This window comes from Bombina bombina, chromosome 1 (assembly GCF_027579735.1).
Source record: "Bombina bombina isolate aBomBom1 chromosome 1, aBomBom1.pri, whole genome shotgun sequence".
Classification (NCBI taxonomy): domain Eukaryota; kingdom Metazoa; phylum Chordata; class Amphibia; order Anura; family Bombinatoridae; genus Bombina; species Bombina bombina.
The window spans coordinates 567,248,920-567,270,644 of NC_069499.1; the positions used below are offsets into that span (position 1 = coordinate 567,248,920).

Genomic DNA, 21,725 nt, shown 5'->3' on the forward strand with positions numbered 1-21,725 from the left:
ACACATGCAGTTTTACAGCTGTTTGCACTTAGTTTCCCTAAGGCAGCAGTTGGGGACCCTTTCAAAATAAAGTGATAATCCTTTACCTTGACCATTCAGCCAAATTATGTGCCACATGAGATACTATGGGGCCCATTTATCAATCTCCGACCGCTGCTCCATAACCCTGTCCGCCTGCTCTGAGCAGGCGGACAGGAATCGCCGGAATTCAACCCTATCGAATACGATCGTTTTGATTGACACCTTCCTGATGGCTGACGATTGGCCACGAGTCAGCAGGGGGCGGCGTTGCAATGCTGAATACGGAGAGCGTATTGCTCTCCGCATTCAGCGAGGTCTTGCGGACCTGATCCGCAATGTTGGATCAGGTCCGCAAGCCCTTTGATAAATTGGCCCCTATATATTTAAATACACAAAACATTGGTATTCAAATGATACAGGTAAGGAATAACATTCCCTTAGGTGATGCTGCCAGCCTCAGTTTCTCCTGGTTCTCTGGCGCTTCACTCTTCATGCTCCACTTCAGTAATAAATCTTAGAGGAAAGAGGATCAAAACTTACACCTAGATTATGAGTTTTGCGTTAGAGGCTATGCGGTGCTAACAAGCAGTTTATACTCACTTACAGACAGCGCTGGTATTACGGGTTTTTACAACCCAGACAAGAAGTGAGCGTTGAGCAAAATTCTGCTCCTTACCACACTCCAATACCAGCGCTGCTTACGTTAGCGGTGAGCTGGTGTAACGTGCTTGTGCACGATTTCCCCATAGGAATCAACGGGGAGAGCCGGCTGAAAAAAAAGTCTAACACCTGCCAAAAAGCAGCGTAAAACTCAGTAACACAGCCCCATTGATTCCTATGGGGAAATACATTTTATGTCTACACCTAACATCCTAACATAAACCCTGAGTCTAAACACCCCTAATCTTACACTTATTAACCCCTAATCTGCTGCCCCGACATGGCCGCAACATACATATTGCCCCAAAGTAATCAGCTCTTTTACCTGTAAAACTCTAAAACCCACCCTATACCCCCTTAAAAAACCCTAACACTAACCCCTTGAAGATCACCTTACCGGGAGAAGTCTTCATCCAACTGGGCTGAAGTCCTCAACGAAGCCAGGAGAAGTCTTCATCCAAGACGGGCAAAGTGGTCCTCCAGACGGGCAGAAGTCTTCATCCAGACGGCATCTTCTATCTTCATCCATCTGGCTCGGAGCGGGTCCATCTTCAAGACATCCGACGTGGAGCATCCTCTTCTGATGACTATCAGCTAATCGGAATTAAGGTAGAAAAAATCCTATTGGCTGATGCAATCAGCCAATAGGATTGAGGTCGCATTCTATTGGCTGTTCCAATCAGCCAATAGAATGCAAGCTCAATCCTATTGGCTGATTGCATCAGCCAATAGGATTTTTTCTACCTTAATTCAGATTGGCTGATAGGATTCTATCAGCCAATCGGAATTGAAGGGACGCCATCTTGGATGACGTCACTTAAAGGTACCTTCATTCTGTGTTTTAACCGTCGTCAGAAGAGGATGCTCCGCGTCGGATGTCTTGAAAATGGACCCACTCCGCGCCGGATGGATGAAGATAGAAGATGCCGTCTGGATGAAGACTTCTGCCCGTCTGGAGGACCACTTCGCCCGGCTTCGTTAAGGACTTCGGCCCAGTTAGATGAAGACTTCTCCCGGTAAGGTGATCTTCAAGGGGTTAGTGTTAGGTTTTTTAAGGGGGTATTCGGTGGGTTTTAGAGTAGGGTTGGTTGTGTTGGTGGTGGGTTTTAATGTTGGGGGGATATGTACTTTTTTTTTACAGGTAAAAGAGCTGATTACTTTGGGGCAATGCCCCGCAAAAGGCCCTTTAAAGGGCTATTTGTAATTTAGTGTAGGGTAGGGCCTTTTTTATTTTGGGGGGGCTTTTTTATTTTGTTAGGGGGATTAGATTAGGTGTAATTAGTTTAAAAATCTTGTAATTTGTTTATTATTTTCTGTAATTTAGTGTTTTGTTTATTTTTGTACTTTAGATAATTTAATTTAATTGTATTTAATTGTATTTAATTTAGGGAAATAATTTAATTGTAGTGTAGTGTTAGGTGTAATTGTAACTTAGGTTAGGTTTTATTTTACATGTACTTTTGTATTTATTTTAACTAGGTAGTTATTAAATAGTTAATTACTTTTTAATAACTATTGTACCTAGTTAAAATAAATACAAACTTGCCTGTAAAATAAAAATAAACCCTAAGCTAGATACAATGTAACTATTAGTTATATTGTAGCTAGGTTAGGGTTTATTTTACAGGTAAGTATTTAGTTTAAATAGGAATAATTTAGTTAATTATAGTAATTTTATTTATATTTATTTTAATTATATTTAAGTTAGGGGGTGTTAGGGTTAGGGTTAGACTTAGATTTAAGGGTTAATAACTTTAATATAGTGGTGGCAACGTTGGGGGCGGCAGATTAGGGGTTAATAAATGTAGGTAGGTGGCGTCGATGTTAGGGACGGCAGATTAGGGGTTAATAATATTTAACTAATATTTATGATGCGGGAGTGCAGCGGTTTAGGGGTTAATATATTTATTATAGTGGCGGCGATGTCCGGTTCGCTAGATTAGGGGTTAAAATTTTAATTTTAGTGTTTGTGATGTGAGGGGGCCTCGGTTTAGGGGTTAATAGGTAGTTTATGGGTGTTAGTGTACTTTTTAGCACTTTAGTTAAGAGTTTTATGCTACGGTGTTGTAGTGTAAAACTCTTAACTACTGACTTTAAAATGCGGTACCAGTCTTGACAGGAGAGGGTCTACCGCTCACTTTTTGGCAGACTCGTAATACCAGCGCTATGCAAGTCCCATTGAAAAAATAGGATAAGCAATTTATTTTGCGGTATTTCCAAGTCTGGCCAAAAAAAGTGAGCGGTACACCTGTACCTGCAAGACTCGTAATATCAGCGGGCGTTAAAAAGCAGCGTTGGGACCGGCCAATGCTGCTTTTTAAGCCTAACGCACAACTCGTAATCTAGCCGATAGTGTATTATGATTTGGACAATTTCCTACTAAAAGGAAAGCACTCTCAGGCAATTGTAATCCAAAAATAAATTTTATTTAGAATTCCAACTAAATACAACAATCTTCACAACAAGTGTATTTAACAAGTTTTTAAGACAAAATGTGCAGCTTGAATAAAAATGCTCTACGTGTTCCAGCAGATATACTGCCTTTTTCAAGAGCAATAAGTACAAAGGGCTATACTTATCATAGGATCTGGCAGCAGGCTCACATCGGCAAACTTGCAGCCGGGAGTTAAGAAGCAGCGGTCATCAGACTGTTGCTTCTTAACCCACTTCACCACCTGTTATGTGTCATATCTCAATCCCCCCAGACATTTCCAACCGGGGAGATTGACATCTCTTGCTCACGAGCGATTGGCTACACCTGAGCAGGGGGTGGCATTGCACACTAGCTGTACTGTGCAATGGTAAATGCAGGGACGCAATGATGGGGCAGACCGGGACAAAGATGTACGCCCCTGTCTGCCGAACTTTGATAAATCTGGCTCTGAAAAAAAGCTTTTTTTTCCTCTTTCCGCTAAGATTTATTTCTGAAGTGGAGCCTGAAGAGTGAAGCGCCACAATACATACCTGCACCACAAAGGATTGGTAGCATATTCTTATGCGCCGGTAAAACCTTGTATGATATTGAAATATAAACTGAAGGAACAGTCAAAACGTTAACAAAGTAATGTGATTTACTTGTGTAAGTTGTGCATTTATATTAAAGGGACAGTCAAGTCCAAAACAAACTTTCATGTTTTAAATAGGGCATGCAATTTTAAACAACTTCCCAATTTACTTTTAGCACCAATTTTGCTTTGTTCTCTTGGTATTCTTAGTTGAAAGCTAAAACTAGGAGGTTCATATGCTAATTTCTTAGACCTTGAAGACTGCCTCTAATCTGAATACATTTTGACCAATAGAGGGCATTAGTTCACATGTTTCATATAGATAACATTGAGCTCATGCACGTAAAGTAGGACTGAGCACTGATTGGCTAAACTGCATGTCTGTCAAAAGAACTGAAATAAGGGGGCAGTAAGCAGAAGCTTAGATACAAGGTAATCACAGAGGTAAAACGTATATTAATATAACTGTGTTGGTTATGCAAAACTGGGGAATGGGTAATAAAGGGATTATCTTTCTTTTTAAACAACAAAAATTCTGGTGTTGACTGTCCCTTTAATGAATTATTTACTGAACTAAGGGGTCAATCTCAAACCTTTAGAAAAACTTATCTAACATTTTTTTTAAGAAAATCACCTTTAAAGTCTATGGGAATTTTTACTGATAAATCATTTGATAAACTTTTGTAAAAGCTTGTGATCCGCCCCTGAATTTGTCCATCCAGTGCTGGAATCTAAGCCTGTTTTTTGCTATATGCAGGTGGAGGCCATGTGAGGATTGAAAGTGTGAAGTTGGACTTTAAAGAGAAGGCACATTCAAAGGTTGGTTCTCTAGACAATGCCCACCACATGCCAGGCGGTGGGAACATCAAGGTAAGAGACAGATACGTTCTGAATCTTTTAACAGATACTATTTTATCTTAAATAGAAATACCTTTAATGGTTATTTGTACAATGTGCAATAGAAGTGTTGCTGTATAGAAGCTATGATGAAGTGATGGTTGCTGGAAAATTATCAGAAAACTATTGTGTAAATAAACTAATTTTGTTAAAATGATTTCTTGTTTTTTGCAGCTGTTAAGGGACAGTAAAGTCAAAGTTAAAATGCCATGGGTCAGATAAAACCTATATATCTTTTGGCATTGGCTCACCTGATGTGCTCAGCTAGCTCCAAGTAGTGCATTGCCGCTTTGGATCAAAGATACCAAAAGAACAAATGTAAATGTGATCAAAGTAAAAAAATGTTAAACTTTCTATCTGAATCATGAAAGTTTCATTTTATTTCACTGTACTATGCCTTTAATTTGGATATTACAGAAGGCTCAGGTTTTTGTATTTCACAGAATTCGCACCAGCCTGTCTAAGGGCAGAGAAAAAAGGGATACAGGGGTCAATTTACTAATGTGCGAGCGGACATGATACGATGTAGCGTATCATGTCTGCTGCACATCAAACAACAACAGCATACGCTGTCAGCATTCATCATTGCACCAGCAGTTCTTGTGAACTGTTGGTGCAATGCCGCCCCCTGCAGATTTGCAGACAATTGTCCGCTAGCAGGGGGTGTCAATCAACCGGATCGTATTCGATCGGGTTGATTTCTGTCCGCCGCCTCAGAGCAGGCGGACAGGTTATGGAGCAGCGGTCTTTAGGGGGAGTGTTCATAGGGGCATGAATTTGAAGTAGCGCAGTAGTGTCCACTTTATCCCAGCAGAGAGAGGTCGCAGGGTTACTGGGCAGTACCAATGCTACCTACATGAACGAGATACCAGTGTTACTGCAGCTGGGGTCAGGAACTGCTTTGTAGCAGTCAGTGCAATATTAGAGTTATCTTACGTCTACTATTAAACTGAAATCAATATTATTTAGTTCTAGAACTCATTTTAAAGATAATAATAAAGCTAAAGTTTCTAGCACTGGGTATTTTTGTGGCCTGCCCATTTAGCAACAAACATAGGTCTAGGTGGAGCGATACATTTTTTATTTTTTTTTCATTATACATTTTACTGAGGATACAAAGAAAAAGTTATACATTCACATAGTAAGGGTGACAGGATAATACCAGAAGTACATATGGGGGCCGATTTATGAAGATGCGGGCAAACATAATCCGCTGTAGTGGATCATGTCTGCCCAACATCGATAAATGCCAACAGCATACGTTATCAGCATTTATCATTGCACAAGCATTTAGTGTGAAATGCTTGTGCAATGCCGTCTTTCTAGCAGGGGGTGTTAATCATCCTGATCGTATCCGATCAGGATGATTGCTGTACGCCGCCTCAGAGGTGGTGGACGAGTGAAGGTTCTTAACTTAACGGAAGGCTCGTGCGGAAACAGCTGCATTCGCAGTTACATAAATTGGCCCGTGGAATCGTCAGTACAATATACAGAGATATAAGTACAGTTGTATATGACAGGTTATATATGAGGTTACCTCTGCATAGAAAGGCTGAAAACAATAAAACAAAATGAAGTTCTAAAGCTACTAGCTCTAATACATTATAGTATTTACATGATAACAGTTTCAATCTAGTAGTATAATGTAAGAAAAAGTAAACATAGGTCACCACAATTCATTAAACTGTAGGATAATAGAAACTATAACCACCATAACCTTATTTTTTTATATAAGTAGCTCGTTCTCCTCAATAGCTAAAAAAAACAAAGAGAGTTAAATGGAGGAGGATGATGTTAACATAAATATCTAGTAAGGTAGGAATAAACTTTAAATATATTTAGGAACCCCCTAAAATATGCAAACAAAAATTTAAAGTTAACCACACCCCAAATGAAAATTAGTGGTCAATCTTGGACCACATGACTATAAAATGTAAAAAAAGAGGAGGGGTAGATTGGTGGATATATCAACAGGGCCACTGATCGGTCCTCTCTAAGGATAGAATCATGAAATATTAGTGGATTTCACTTCACATCAGAATGGATAAAAAAAAATCAACATTTTTTTTTTAAAAAAAATGGGGGGGGGGGAATCAGATTTTTTTTAATTAAATTGATTTTTATTATATCAGATTTTTTTTAAAGGGAGAGTCTAGTCAAAATTAAACTTTCATGATTCTGATAGGGCATGTCATTTTAAAAAACTTTCCAATTTTCTTTTATCATCAATTTTGCTTTGTTCTCTTGGTAATTTTTAGTTGAAAGCTAAACCTAGGTAGGTTCATATGCTAATTTCTAAGCTCTTAAAGGCCGCCTGTTATCTGAATGCATTTGACAGTTTGTTTGTTTTTTGTTTGCTTTTTTTTTTAATTATTGAGGTTTAAAAACAATTACATGACATCCGGTTTGCACATTAAAGCATACACAATACACATATCAAGAAGCTGAAAGAACAAAACATCTTCATACATATAGAAGCTAGACATGTGCATTTCATTTCGTTCCGAATCGAAATTCGGACAAATTTGTCAGATTCGGAGCTTCGGATCAATTTGAATTTCCGAATTAATGTAGCAACGAAACTAACGAATAAATCCAAATTCGGATTTATTCGTTACATTCGGATGGCCATGGACTAATCACAATTACACTAGTATTGTACAGTATATTAGGTTATATCACTCTGCTATGGGTTACACCTAATATTACAGTACATAATACTAGTCTAATACACAGCACATCCCACCTAACACATACCGAACTTCTGAATTTACAAATTGAATACATCCGAATGTATTCAAATCCGAATGAGTCCGAAACAAATGCATTCTAATGTATCCGAATTCAAATCGATCCGAAAATCGAAAACATCCGAATCAATCCGAAACGAAACAATTTTTTCCGCCGTGCACAAGTCTAATAAAAGCTACATATACATTAGCTTGCCAGAGTACATCCTCAAATATTCAAGGAGCAAACCAATGAGCCATCTTCTTTTTCGCCCTCTTCTACAGTATAGGCCGCTTTTGGACCTTAATTAACTCTACTGTTTAATCTGAGGGGTTTTAAAGTAGCACAGACCTCTTTTGGACCTGAACACACACTATATTTAAAGGGACATGAAACCCAAAAAATTCTTTCAATTTTAAACAAATTTCCAATGTAATTCTATTATTTAATTTGCTTCCTTCTCTTGTTATTCTTTGCTGAAAGGTTTATCTAGGCAAGCTCAGGACAGCAGAGAACCTAGGATCTAACTGTTGATTGGTGGCTGCATATATTTATCGATTGTGATTGGCTCACCCATGTGTTCAGTTAGAAACTATTAGTGCATTGCTGCTTCTTCAACAAATGATACCAAGAGAATTAAACAAATTAGATAATAGAAGTAAATTAGAAAGTTGTTTAAAATTGTATGTTCTACCTAAATCATGAAATAAATAATGTGGGTTTCATGTCCCTTTAAGTAAGAAATATGAGCGTTATTAGTCTGTAACATTGTGCAAGCTATAGGGCCACTTTTGGACCCTTGGTGCATGATATCAAACTAAAAGATAGAACTTTTCAAAGACTATAGTAACCAACAGCAAACTATAGGGCCACTTTTGGACCCTTGGTGTATGATATCAAACTAAAAGATAGAACTTTTCAAAGACTATAGTAACCAACAGCAAACTATAGGGCCACTTTTGGACCCTTGGTGTATGATATCAAGCTACAAGATACAACACTTTACAGACTATAGTATCCAACAGTTATGAGATAATTGTAGGTCTGCAATCTTAGGTTAAATAGCAGGGCCACTTTAGACCCTTGATATATATTGTCGCTTTTGGACCATTAACTTACAGTTATAAATACACCATAGGTAAGCAATGAATAAAGACCTTTTCCATAGTAAATTACACACTCATACAGAATTTAGGTACCTATTAAATATATTATATTTGTTTACAGCTAAATAACAGTACATATCTCCAGATTACCACTGATGAATATATATAAGTGCGTGCTACCAATAAAATTCTATAGTGAAAATCATATGCACTGCTCCAAGTCAACTGCATAACCAGGCACTTTCACACTATGCCACTACTCTCCTCAGCATTTATATGGATGCAACAGGCTATTGTCGCTATATAAGAAGATGTAACAATCTAATATTTTAAACTCGGAATCATGCCTGGAAAATACAGCTCAGTGTAATAAGGTATACCAAGCAAAAGGCAATAAGGGCCACTCAGGAAATGGAGCCTACATGAACCTCAGTGCAAGGAAGTGCAGATGTTTTTATTGAAAAGTGAACCAAGCATTTGTTTAAGACTGCTCGTGCAAATCTCACTACCTAGGCATAGGCCTACTACATCCATTCTAACAAAGACAAAAGCTGGTCTCTAGAATATTAACTATATTAAGCTAACTAAGCCATGTATAGTAGGATGTTATAACTCAAGTAGAAACATCATTTATGTGGAAATCTACTGCTGCTGCATATCTATGTATTGTTAAAGCTAAAAAGGATAAGAAGAAATAAGCTGGGTACCTCTCTACAGTAGGGACTCATGCAATGCCTAGGAGAAGTGTATAAAAACTTTAACATTACAAGACATAGATCTCTGTGTATGGGATACAGAACAATAGGGAACAATAGGGAAACACACTGATAAACCATATACAGTATATATATATATATATATATATATATATATATATATATATATATATATATATATATATATAAATGCCACGTAAAAAAAATCATCATCAAAGGCATCATATCAATAGACATCCCACAGTAATAAGCAGAACTGCTAAAACCCAGGAATGACCCTAAGTGACCTGGTAGACAGTCTTTTATTCAGTTCCTACATGCTATTGCGCTCACAGAGGGGCAGTCTAAATTGAGGTTAACCCGCCCCAGTCCTGGGGCAACAGTATAGGACCGCTAATTGCATTCGATCTTCACGGTCAGGGTAAAAACCTAGATACCCACTAGAAATCTTCAACCCCATAAACACCGCCAGTCCTCTGAAAACAGAAATAAAAGTATTGCCTGGTCCAGTAAACAATCCACTTTTCCATGTAGTAAAAATGCGGAATGTAAAATCCTAAGCAGAGACTCCAGTTTAGAGGCCATATTCAGCCATAGCTCAGACACCCCCCAAGCAATACATTTTTATTGCTTTTAAGCGCTAACTGAGTTCAATATAAAAAAATAGCGCTCCCAGGATAGCGCTGGTATTACAAGTTAAAAGTAAAAAGCATGCAAGCACAAGACTCAGGTGCGCTAACTTCAGGACTTCTGATATTGTGACAGTACTAACTCCCAACCCTCAAAGACTTCTATAGTGTTGCACTAAATAAATAATTTTCCGTTTATCACTTGCACACTAGCCCAAAACTGTGCTAAATCAACTATGCTAAAGCCGAAAGGTGCATTAGAAATACTTCAAATTCCTAAGCTCTTCATAAAATCTATACTGAGAAAAACAAAATTTCACCAACATTTAAAATAGCTAATATGATAAGCCAGGAAAAGACACTCAAAAGCCACAATCATATAGACCCATATCTTTAACTGTGGACTAGGGCTGTGCGATTAATTGTAGGAGCAGTTTCAGTTACTGTGGTGAACCTCAAACATTAAGGTTTTCAGGTGTGTGTAAATGTGTGCCGTGGGCATAACATAGGAGTGTATAATTAACCTGTGCTTAAGGGCACTAATGTTTGAAATCCAGTCCTGTCCTTTATAATCAGCTGGTAGTGTTCATTGTTAAAATTGTATTTATGGATGATATCTAAACAAAATATTATATTGCGTAGTTTTGGTCAAGTGCCTCTCTTTTTGCAGCAAAGGTTGACTTATAATATATATAAATAATTAAGGATTTAATTTAAAATGTTTTCTAGGGCAAAGATGTAGATTTTCACTGCAGGTTATTCTTTTTTTGTAAGTTGTGGCATTACACATTTACATGTGATTTACTCTGTTTTGGTTCTTGCATAAACCAAAAAAGGATGCAGACCCTGCAGTGGCACAACTGGTTACATAACTTACACAGTTGGTTGTGCCTGGACTTGACAAATCCAGGGAGCCATACAATTCTTAGATTTGTATTTCTGGGTCTCTCATTTTTTTTTTTTTGTGAATAAAAAATCCTAGTTTGGCTTCTATATTAAACTAAATTCTCAATTAATTGGCTAAAAGTTTGTATAATACTTTTAATATTTTAAGATTCTGTACAGTTTAATGCATTTTTATTGAGAAATGTATATTTAACAGTTATTTTTTAAAAATTGCAATTAAAATCACAATCGCGATATTTCATGTCCAAAATCGCAATATTCATTTTCACACGGCCCTACTGTGGACTATAAAATTCTAATGAAAATCCTAGCAAATAGGCTAAAAGTGATTTTACCATCTGTAATATCAGAGGAACAGGCAGGGTTTATGACTGGCAAAGCCTCAGAAAAACATATCATAAATATCTTAAATGCTTTGAAAAATACTGGTAGAGTCAACAGTCAGAAGAGGAGAAGACCCTTCCGGAGGCCTTTCTCTTATCAATAGATGCTGAGAAGGCCTTCAATAGGGTTGAATGGGATCATCTTTTTCATACTTTATCTAAATTTGAAGGCACATTTCTTGAATATATTAAATCTTACTATACACTAACAGAAGCATATATGCTAATTCAGCACTTGACAAATCTGTTTAAACATATATTTAGGAGCCAGACATATTTTAGGAGCCAGACAGTCAGATTTGTATATAGATATATGGAGAATAACTCAGTGGCTCCCAGGCTCCTGGGTTTGTCGAGCCCTGTGCTCAATAAAAATTATATAGAGGAACCCGACAAGGGCATCCACTGTAACCTTTGCTATTGAATATAGCACTGGAGCCTTTGGTATTCTTATTTTAAAAAAAAAAAGTCTTTCCAGGAATAGAAATAGAGAAATCTTGGTTGCAAATTGCACTCTTTGCTGATGATTTACTCCTATATGTATCAGAACCTGAAAAATATATAGATAAAATTGTAGAAAAAAAATATGTTATTTGGAAAATGTCAGGACTCAAGATATAAGATTTATATGGGAAAATCTCAAATTGTATGTCTTTATAAAAAATCCCATGTATAAATCATATCTATTTGATACCCTTATATCTTTGAGCCCTTATAACTTTGTATTGTATTGGAGCCTTTTGCAGTCAAGTAGCTGAAAACATGTGAAAGCAAAATGTATGCTATATTCATATTTAAGGTTTTAACTATGTATTGAATGTAAATATTTCACATTCCAATGTTCTTCACAAAGGGGAATATGTCCCATGTTTTATAAACATATATTCCTATATCTATCTATCTATCTATCTATCTATCTATCTATCTATCTATCTATATATATGTGTGTGTGTGTATAGATATATATTTTACCAAAATACTATCAGATATATGTAGAAATATGTATTTATGAATACATAGAACATATTCTTCTATGTGAAGAACAATGGAATGTGAAATATTAATATTGCATATGGGGTTAAACACAATTGGGTTTGTGCGTGAGTAAGGGTGTTAGTTTTTCCCCCACTTCTCCATTGAAGTCTAAGGGGGAAATACATTAATGTGTTCGAGATATTCATTAACATGCGAGTGGGAGCAATAAATTGTGATCCACTCGTAATCTGGCCCTTAATTGTGTAAACTACACAATCACAATTTTTAAAAAAAACGAGATGTACAAAAAAAAGATGCACCATGAGAACATTTTTGCAAGGAATTATATCATAAAAAAATTACTGTCACCAAAGTTTATGGAAACAATTAAGAACAATAAAGAATACATTTTTCTCATACTTTTTTTCTTTGCAGATTGATTGCCAGAAACTGAGTTTTCGTGAACAGGCCAAGGCCCGTGTAGACCACGGTGCTGAAATAGTCACACAGTCCCCGGGTCGTTCTAGCGTGGCTTCTCCTCGACGCCTCAGCAATGTGTCTTCTTCTGGAAGCATCAACCTGCTAGAATCCCCTCAGCTTGCTACTCTAGCAGAAGATGTCACTGCGGCCCTGGCCAAACAGGGCTTATGAATGTGTTATACCTTAGCAGTGTATGACGTTTACTTTAAATATAATAATATTAATAATGATAATATTTACGCATGAGCTCTTGGCGGGATTTGGGCTCAGAGCAGGTGTCACATTCATCACGTACAAGATCCTTATACACAGCAATCAATTAGATAAAACACAACCTATTTACTTGTAGGTTGTTTCATTTTACCTTTCATATACCACCGGTAAGGGCAAGATTCACTCATTGTGCTACTTATAGCAAGTATGAATCTAATGATAACAGTATAGAAATGGGTATCCTCATTATAATGTATCATCTTCCTACAGAAAAAAGAAGATCAAGTCCCATTTTACAATAATCCCAGTGCATCACCCAAGCTGTTATCACTGCTCTTAACTAGTCTTGCATGGAGCCCTCAAATACTTGGTGTAAGTTCAACATGTGCCTGCCAACCACCCAAACAAAGTTTGCATAAATGAGGCATGTGCAGCCAAAGAGGCTGCTCATCTCCCTGTCCAGTTGAGATATTGGTCCAACAATTCTTCCATCTAAAACCAATCCCCATTAGCTAATGAACCCATTGATGCTTTCTGCTGTGTGAGAGGGAGGGGCGCTTGTTGAAAAGGGAAGACACACTCACCAATATGTCATGAAAAGGCAACTTTTGTTGGTTGGTCTTGCCAGAGATGGTCTTGAATTGCAATAGAAAAAATGTGCAACCAACCTGAGAAGAGTTCTACAAAGAAACTGTGGATTCTGTGTTGCTGGAGGCCAGCTACCTACATAAAGCACTTGTTTTATGACTAGTACCTGTATATTTGTTAGCTTCTTCGCTCATGGTAGGGTCTGCATTGCTTTGTGTTACAATGCTTTGTAAACCTTCTGAGCAGCAGAAGTCATGAAAAGAAACCTTAGCTTTGTGCATAGGCAAACAATTCCAACACTTTTTTCCACCCGTTTGATACAGTATTATTATAGATGTATATATATATTTCTCTGTGGCCATGTTTTCATTCACTTCCCCAAACCCTTTCATATACTTGAAACTTCCCTTTCTTACTCACAGTATGTGTGTGTCAACTGCACCATTTGGTGAAGCAGTTTTAGGTAGGCATTATTTCATGTTAGGAAAGCTTCTCTTTTTCCTATTAAAAATGCAAAAAAAAAATCTAAAAAAAAAAAAATTAAAAAGAAGGCAAAGCTCTTAAGCATGAGACTGTTTGGGATTTTAAGAAGTATTGGCTTTCTCTGAATTTACTTTAAATGCTGGGATGCTACAACAACAAATGGTATATTTCGCTAACTCCTGATTTTGAAAGCATTGTGAATGGTGAACCTGGTTTATTTCATTGAAGGCTTCTGTTTCCTTTTCTCCTTAATTAATGGCTAACAAGATTTTGTCTGTATTCTGCCTCTTTGCTAAAGTTGAAGTAAAATAATGGCATATACACAAATCATTCTTATTAATTGTAATTGTTTAAATACTTGGCTACCAAAGAAATTTGCTATCAAATATGCTGCATCCATCTCTAGTAGCCAATATGTTAAATGCATATCCAGATTATCTTAAATACTCAGTGGATAATTGTGATATATTGTAGTCACATGATTATACAATACTAGATATGTCTGGTAATGATTTCACTAGGAAAAAATGGAAAATGACAAATTGTAACATTCACAATCTAGAACCCATTGCTATAAAACACTAGGGCCTAGATTTAGAGTTCGGCGGTAGCCGTCAAAACCAGCGTTAGAGGCTCCTAACGCTGGTTTTGGCCGCCCGCTGGTATTTGGAGCCAGTGATTAAAGGGTCTAACGCTCACTTTGCAGCCGCGACTTTTCCATACCGCAGATCCCCCTACGCCATTTGCGTAGCCTATCTTTTCAATGGGATCTTTCTAACGCCGGTATTTAGAGTCGTTTCTGCAGTGAGCGTTAGAGCTCTAACGACAAGATTCCAGCCGCCTGAAAATAGCAGGAGTTAAGAGCTTTCTGGCTAACGCCGGTTCATAAAGCTCTTAACTACTGTACCCTAAAGTACACTAACACCCATAAACTACCTATGTACCCCTAAACCGAGCTCCCCCCACATCGCCGCCACTCGATTAAAAATTTTAACCCCTAATCTGCCGACCGCCACCTACGTTATACTTATGTACCCCTAATCTGCTGCCCCTAACACCGCCGACCCCTGTATTACATTTATTAACCCCTAACCTGCCCCCCACAACATCGCCGCCAGCTACTTAAAATAATTAACCCCTAATCTTCCGACCGCAAAGCGCCGCCACCTACGTTATCGCTATGTACCCGTAATCTGCTGCCCCTAACACCGCCGACCCCTATATTATATTTATTAACCCCTAATCTGCCCCCCACAACATCGCCGACACTTGCCTACACTTATTAACCCCTAATCTGCCGAGCGGACCTGAGCGCTACAATAATAAAGTTATTAACCCCTAATCCGTCTCACTAACCCTATCATAAATGGTATTAACCCCTAATCTGCCCTCCCTAACATCGCCGACACCTACCTTCAATTATTAACCCCTAATCTTCCTAATTCTTATTTATAAGAGTATATGTTATACTCTTTAAATCCCTGTAAAAGCAGAGGTATTAAAGGGATATTTATGTTTCTTACCAATCCATGTGGCAGTAAAGACATCAATTAATGAAGGGAATTGCAGTAACTAATTTTGGATCCTTCCTATTTGGTTCAAAGTTAGCTAAAGGTTCTTTGTTAGACATGGTAGGCAGCACCTATTATGCCAGTTCTGAGTTGGGATTATCAATGTAGCAACAAAAAGAAAGAACCAAGAGAGTTTGAACATATTAGTACCAAAATGAAAATATTTTTGGGGCTTATAAAGATTGTGCCTGATATAGTGGAACTGTAATGTACCCTTAGAAATCTGGACCCTTAACTCCTTTTATTGTGTACAAAAAGATGCATTTTTTTGTTTGTTTTTAAAAAATAAATAAATCTTCATTTGTCATAAAAAAGAAATAGAATAATTTGATGCTTTAATCTAAGTTTCCATATTAGTTTGTTTAATACTGGTGAAGCTGTAAACAGAGGCTTACTGTAATATAATAATATGCTTGCGCAATTTACTTTAAGCAGAGGCTCATGTATTTAAATAGCTTTGCTGGATGTCGTGTGAATCTCTGCCAGTTATGCGTGCGTAGGGCCAAGGAGATGATAACATACTTTTTTATGTGTACAGATAAATCTAAGCAAAATGTAGCTTTCAATTGAATTTCAGGGAGACTTTCATTGTACCTTTTTAATGCACTTTTATTCATTTGGCAAACTTGAACTTTGCAGAAGTCAAAATATGAACATACTATGACAAACTGACTTTATAAATGAACAAATAAGAAATACTTTCTATAACATATCAGCTCAGATTCCCTTATCATTGTTGCTGTATAAATTAACATAATTGCGGTCACACAATTTATGTAGATTCCATTTCTTTGTCAGTTCAGTTCCATCTGCTCATTTTCTTGTAAGTAATGTATGAATACTACTTGCACTACTAATTTCTTGTCTCTGTTAAAGGGACTTAAAAACGAATAGACGGCGTATTCCCAGTGTATCCACACTATTCTGAGTATGTTCTTAAGTTGGTGCCAGACTGCTACTAAATTAAATGGATTAAATGTGTAATAGTAATAAGCTACAAATGTAAGCACAGCGGTAAACTGGGACCTAATAGCTGCAATATATTTTTCAGTTTTGTATCCTTTTTATGAACTTACCAAGATATTGCTTGACAGCTATATGCCAATTAAAGAAAAAAATAAGTTGCTTACTTCAAAAAAAGGGCCATGTTTCTGTGGTACAAAGTGACTCACCTGATCACTTATATCTTTGGGGTACCATTTTAGAGTCATCATCTAACAACTAGAGCTTGGTTTTCCAAGGCCTGTGGCAGGGAGGGTTCTAGACCATAAAAACTGACCCCAAAGCTAAATATTGAGCACTTTGGGAGCTGCTGGGGTAGACCTCAATTCTATTACCTGCTCCTGTCTTTATTTATGTAAAATCCCCCTTTTCTTTCCATTAACACTTTCCTTGTCCTGGGTAAAGAACAGCAACTGCCAGGGGGCACCTGTGAGGTATATTGTAGGATTTCCATCTTAAAGAAAAGTTGATGTATTAACTTAAATCACTCCAGTTCCCCAGGAGGACAGCAGTATAGATTAGCATGTAATAAATGCATATGGTAGATTACACTAACTCTATTTCAGCATGCTACCGCCCGCCCCCAGTTAAGCTACATTTTTTTATAAAAAAATAGGTTAGTGTAGCTACAGCCAATCAGAGATCATGGTGCTTTATTATGTTCAGCTTCCCACTGAGTTCTTGTTGCCTTGAGGTGCACATGTGCAGTGTCTCTCAGTGACTCCTTAAATGAGCTGCCCCAGTTTTCTGCCAGTAGAAGAAGTAATGAAGTATCATATGTAAGCACAGTCACTTTTAGTGATAATTATGTTCCTATAACAAAACATACAAATATTTTAAATTGAATTAAAATGAAGGCATTTTAAATTAATTACCCTCTTATTATTCATATCATTTTAATATTATTCCCGTATTACAAAGATGCACTGCTTAGGGGTGGTTGGGCATTTAGTACAGTAGCCCCCACATTTATCAGAAAATATTCCTTGTTATATCATTATTTGCTTTTAGTAGCCCCATGGCCATGCTATAAAATGATGTTATTTAATGCTTATTTTGAAATAGCAAAATCCATTTTCTTAAATGGCATGTTAGGGCTTAAAATGTGCTATTGTATATCATTAGAAAATGTAATATGGGGTAAGCTTTTATCATCTTAATGATATTTATAATCCAGACAGACCTCTATGGAAGAGATTATTATTTTTATTGGTCAGTGTTCCTGCTGTATTGCTGCAGTAACCCCTTGGTTGCTACAATGAGCTACATGTAGCACTAGTATTTTATTTTGCAGATAATGATTAACTTTACTATTACAAGGCCAACAGGAGTAAAGAGCTAATTGAATTTATCGCACTCTGGATGTTAAACCAGCATACTCAGCATTTCTGTTTTTGTGCTGTTTTACATTGTTAGGTAGTAACTTTAATGCAGAGAGGATACTATTTTGTATACAACTTTAACACTGATTTTCTACAGTAGGGTAACTGATGTTTTATAGGTGATATGAGAGAGGCTTACTTGTGTGTATGTTGTCTGAGAAACACCTGTAATTATATAATTGTGTACATTGTAAATAATTACTGGCTACGCTATAGACCTGCTCACGTACCCTGCAAGGTGCTAAACTGCAGAGACATTTTATTGTAGGAGAAAATTTGTACATAGTTCAACATATCAATGTCTTTTTTATTCTCTTCTCTACTAGAGGACCTAAATATGCAAAGGGGTAATCAAAATAGTTTGTATTAAAATTTGAATAAAAAGTTAAAATTGTCCTTTTTTTTCAAGAATTGTTTGAACAGAACAGCAAATTTGACTTATGTCAACAGTATACTCTGTTTATTGCATATATTTATTTTTACTAATCTGCAAATGGCTATTTTGTTTTCATAGCCCTATTTAATTGGGCATAGGAGAATCTGTTGAAAATGCTGTTTCTATGGGAAACATTCTCATAAAATTTTGGGATGGTCTTAAAACCAAGGGTCTACAATTACACAATTGTGTTGTACTCAATCTTAATTATACAGAGCTTACTTTTATTTAGATTTGTTCCTACAAGTGGATTCCAAATTATATATACATAATTGAACAAATTCTAACTTTTAAATTTGCATATAGAATACAGGGAAAGGGTAATCCAAATTAAATTAGTTTGTGTTAGCAATTTTTTTGAGCCCAATCATCTAGCAAACAACTGATAGTAATAAATTAAACTTTTATTGGGACTTTTAATGTATGTCATATACCTTTTTGTATGAGCTAAAGAAATGGGAAACTTTCCAACATAGAGATGTTTCTATGGTTTATACTGTGCTGGCCAACCTTGTGCATAGAATGTGAGATTATTTAGAGCAAGTTGTAATGTTTTATTATATGACTAGCTGGGAAAGTTCCCATCTGCAAATTAATTCCTTTAAAAAGCTGCCTGCATAATGAAAAATATGGGCCATTATCAAGGGCACTGTTAATATTCACACACAGTATTCCACCATATTTGATATCCATATCATGGTAACCTAGTAGGAAAATTACCCACAATATTTACTAGCTCCTACATAATTTACCACATATGTATGAGGCATCTTATTGTAAAAATATATCCTGCTAAGGCAGACAAAACATCTCTAAATGCATGATGTGATTTTAGTCTTAGAATAATACTAAGTATGTATATATGGTTTAAACGTGAGGGAAGTGGTTTACTCTGTGATAATTTATTGTTTTATAAACTAATGGAAAATTGTACAGATTACAGTAATACATAAGATTGTATACAAGGTAGTTTTAGGTTCATTTACCACATATTTGCTATGTGGTGGCAGACCCATAATCTGAGGTAAACCTATTGTAATATAATGTATATAAGTTAATATTGTGTCTGACTTACTGAGGCAGTTAAGGTTGCTGAAGTCATGTGGCTTTAGCAGAAATTATTTAAATATTGACTACTTGTGTGGATTTAGAATCTCACAGGGGGTAATTGTTATTTATTGCTTTTCTCAGCATAACATTTTTAATGAACTAGTATTGCTTCTAATGCATTCTATCAGTTCTAAAAAACAAAAAAATATTTGAACGTAATAGGTCAGAAATGTTAAAGCTTATTAGACAGCAGGTAAGGTACCCATAAACCCTCACCATGAGCTTAAAATAACTAATACACAGTTAGATCTAAATACAATGCTCCTTTAAAAAGCAAAAATGTTTTCCCCACCATACTAAATATATCTGTTATGAGTTAATATCTACATGAGATGCTTTCCAATCCGATATACACTTTTGGAACATTCTTATATGATTTGCTTTTGAAAATCAAGGCCGGATTGGCCTACCAGGAGATTTCCCGGTGGGCAGCAGCAGGTGGGGCTGCTAAACTTCAATTTAAAGGGGTGATTAATAGATGCAATTGAGTTAAAGGGTGCCTATATATCCACAACTTTGGCATTTTCTTTAAAAAAAAAAAAACTAATATAATATTATTATGATATAAAATATTGGGGGAAGGAGTATCCCAGTAATTTTCTTTGAGAAAAATGGGGTGTGCGCATTATACTGAGTCAACGGAAAATAGGTCTGGTTTTCAAATTTTCCAAGGCTGCTTTTTATTCCCAGTCTGGCCCTGTTGAAACTGCTGCTATTTATTACTTTCACTTACTTTTACCCCACCTATTTCTTTAAAGAAGGGTTGTTAGAATCCAGTCCATAATATTCATCAATGAGCCTGCTTTCACTATTAGTTGAAAATTAACCATTAAAAAGCTAAGTTTCTATTCTAGCAATAATTATTCTAAAATCAAGACAACATGCAGATTTTAAATATAAGATCTGAATACCTCAGTGTTAGATTGTCTTTGTAAAAGGGCATATTTGCCACACAATATATATCTCAGTCAATAACAAACTGAACATTTTGCAACAGAAAAACTGAATATACATCCATGTCTACTGAGATGTTGATCTGTCATGCCACCCTTTATTTGAATTTAAAAGAGTTGTCTCTTTCTCTTGACTTGAGGGGCCTAATGACGACTGTGTGTATAGTGGGTTAATGAATTGCCCTTCCACTTTTATTAATCTGAACCTGATAGCTAACACTTTACTAAGCTGGCATTTTGCCACTAATCACACACAATAACCATAGGGTCAAGTTACCCTCTGTTGTAAGATAGGCGTGTCCTCTTTCCACAGAGTTAAATCAGGGTTAAATTGGGGCTTAGTTAAAAGGCACTTTTACTGCTTATCTGTTGGGAAGCATTGCAACCCTTGTCTTCTCATGGTGATGTGTGTATTGACCTACACAGGTAATAGCTACAGAGTTCTTTATTATTTTGCCAGACCATGAATAATGAGGATATGGGAATACAATATATCACAGGCTATCCAACTCAAAGATACCGTCATTTAACATATTGTGACAACTTGATTTGCTTGAATTGTTTTCATTAAATTTGAGTAATAAGTTGCACTCTTTCTTTTTTCTTTGTTGTATACAATGGCCAATATTCATCAACAAACAATACTTCAACTTTAGCAAAAGGAACAAAAAAATAATCTAGCACATTGCCTCTGCCCGGGTTCAAGGGTGCAGTGTTCTGTTATCAAACTGTGCATTTTCCTGATATCTTTCAAACCTGTAACCATAGGGAGGTGTTATTGAATGGCTGGTGGTAGATAGTTCATGTTTTTCAATCCAATTTGCAAATGTATTTGTTGCTGTATAGTGATTGTTTTGCAAAATAAAACAGCTTGTCATGGTCTCCATTTTATTCTTTCATTTGCATCCTCTAGTACTGAGAATCTCAGCCTGCAGACAAGAGGTATATAGCTATTACTATATATAGCTATGTATTACTTATCTCTACCTTCATGCAACACATATGAACTAATTAACCTCCATAAATAAGTTATGGGCAGATACAGAACATCTCTGCTGATTTTTCCCTGCCTTGTTTAACTCTCAATTTCCCTCTCTCTTTACTCATTTTGAGGGTGATCACAATCTATCATTTGATGATTGTCTTCTATGTAAGTAGCTGCACATGAACTGTCAGCACAATCAGACATTTTCATTGCCTATCAGCAGCACTTTTCGTACGTAATATTGGTTTTGCACAAAATAAATGCACACAAAAAAAATGTGACTAGTACAGTCTCTCACAAAGGCAGGTAGCTCTCTCAGGACCAGAAAGGCCTCTCAGTATAAATAAATAGTATATGTGTAACGTAAGAGGTGCCACATAGAGTAGAAAGTACAGATATTATAAATAAAGGCAATAGATGAAGTTCATACTCACAGTATGGTGTGGTATTGGTGTGCTGAGATTCTCATGCTGATACCACACTACATGGTGTGG

General features: G+C 36.5%; 1 protein-coding gene across 1 annotated transcript in view; it reads left to right on the top strand.

The window, feature by feature from the left end:
• MAP2 (microtubule associated protein 2) overlaps positions 1-21,128 on the top strand; it is a 237,659-nt gene extending 216,531 nt beyond the window's left edge. Inside the window, exons 15-16 of the mRNA XM_053698776.1 lie at positions 4,444-4,556; positions 12,464-21,128. Coding sequence (XP_053554751.1) covers positions 4,444-4,556; positions 12,464-12,679 — 329 coding nt within the window. The 3' untranslated portion in view covers positions 12,680-21,128. The remainder of the gene's footprint in view (positions 1-4,443; positions 4,557-12,463) is intronic.
• The last annotated feature ends 597 nt before the right edge of the window (positions 21,129-21,725 follow it).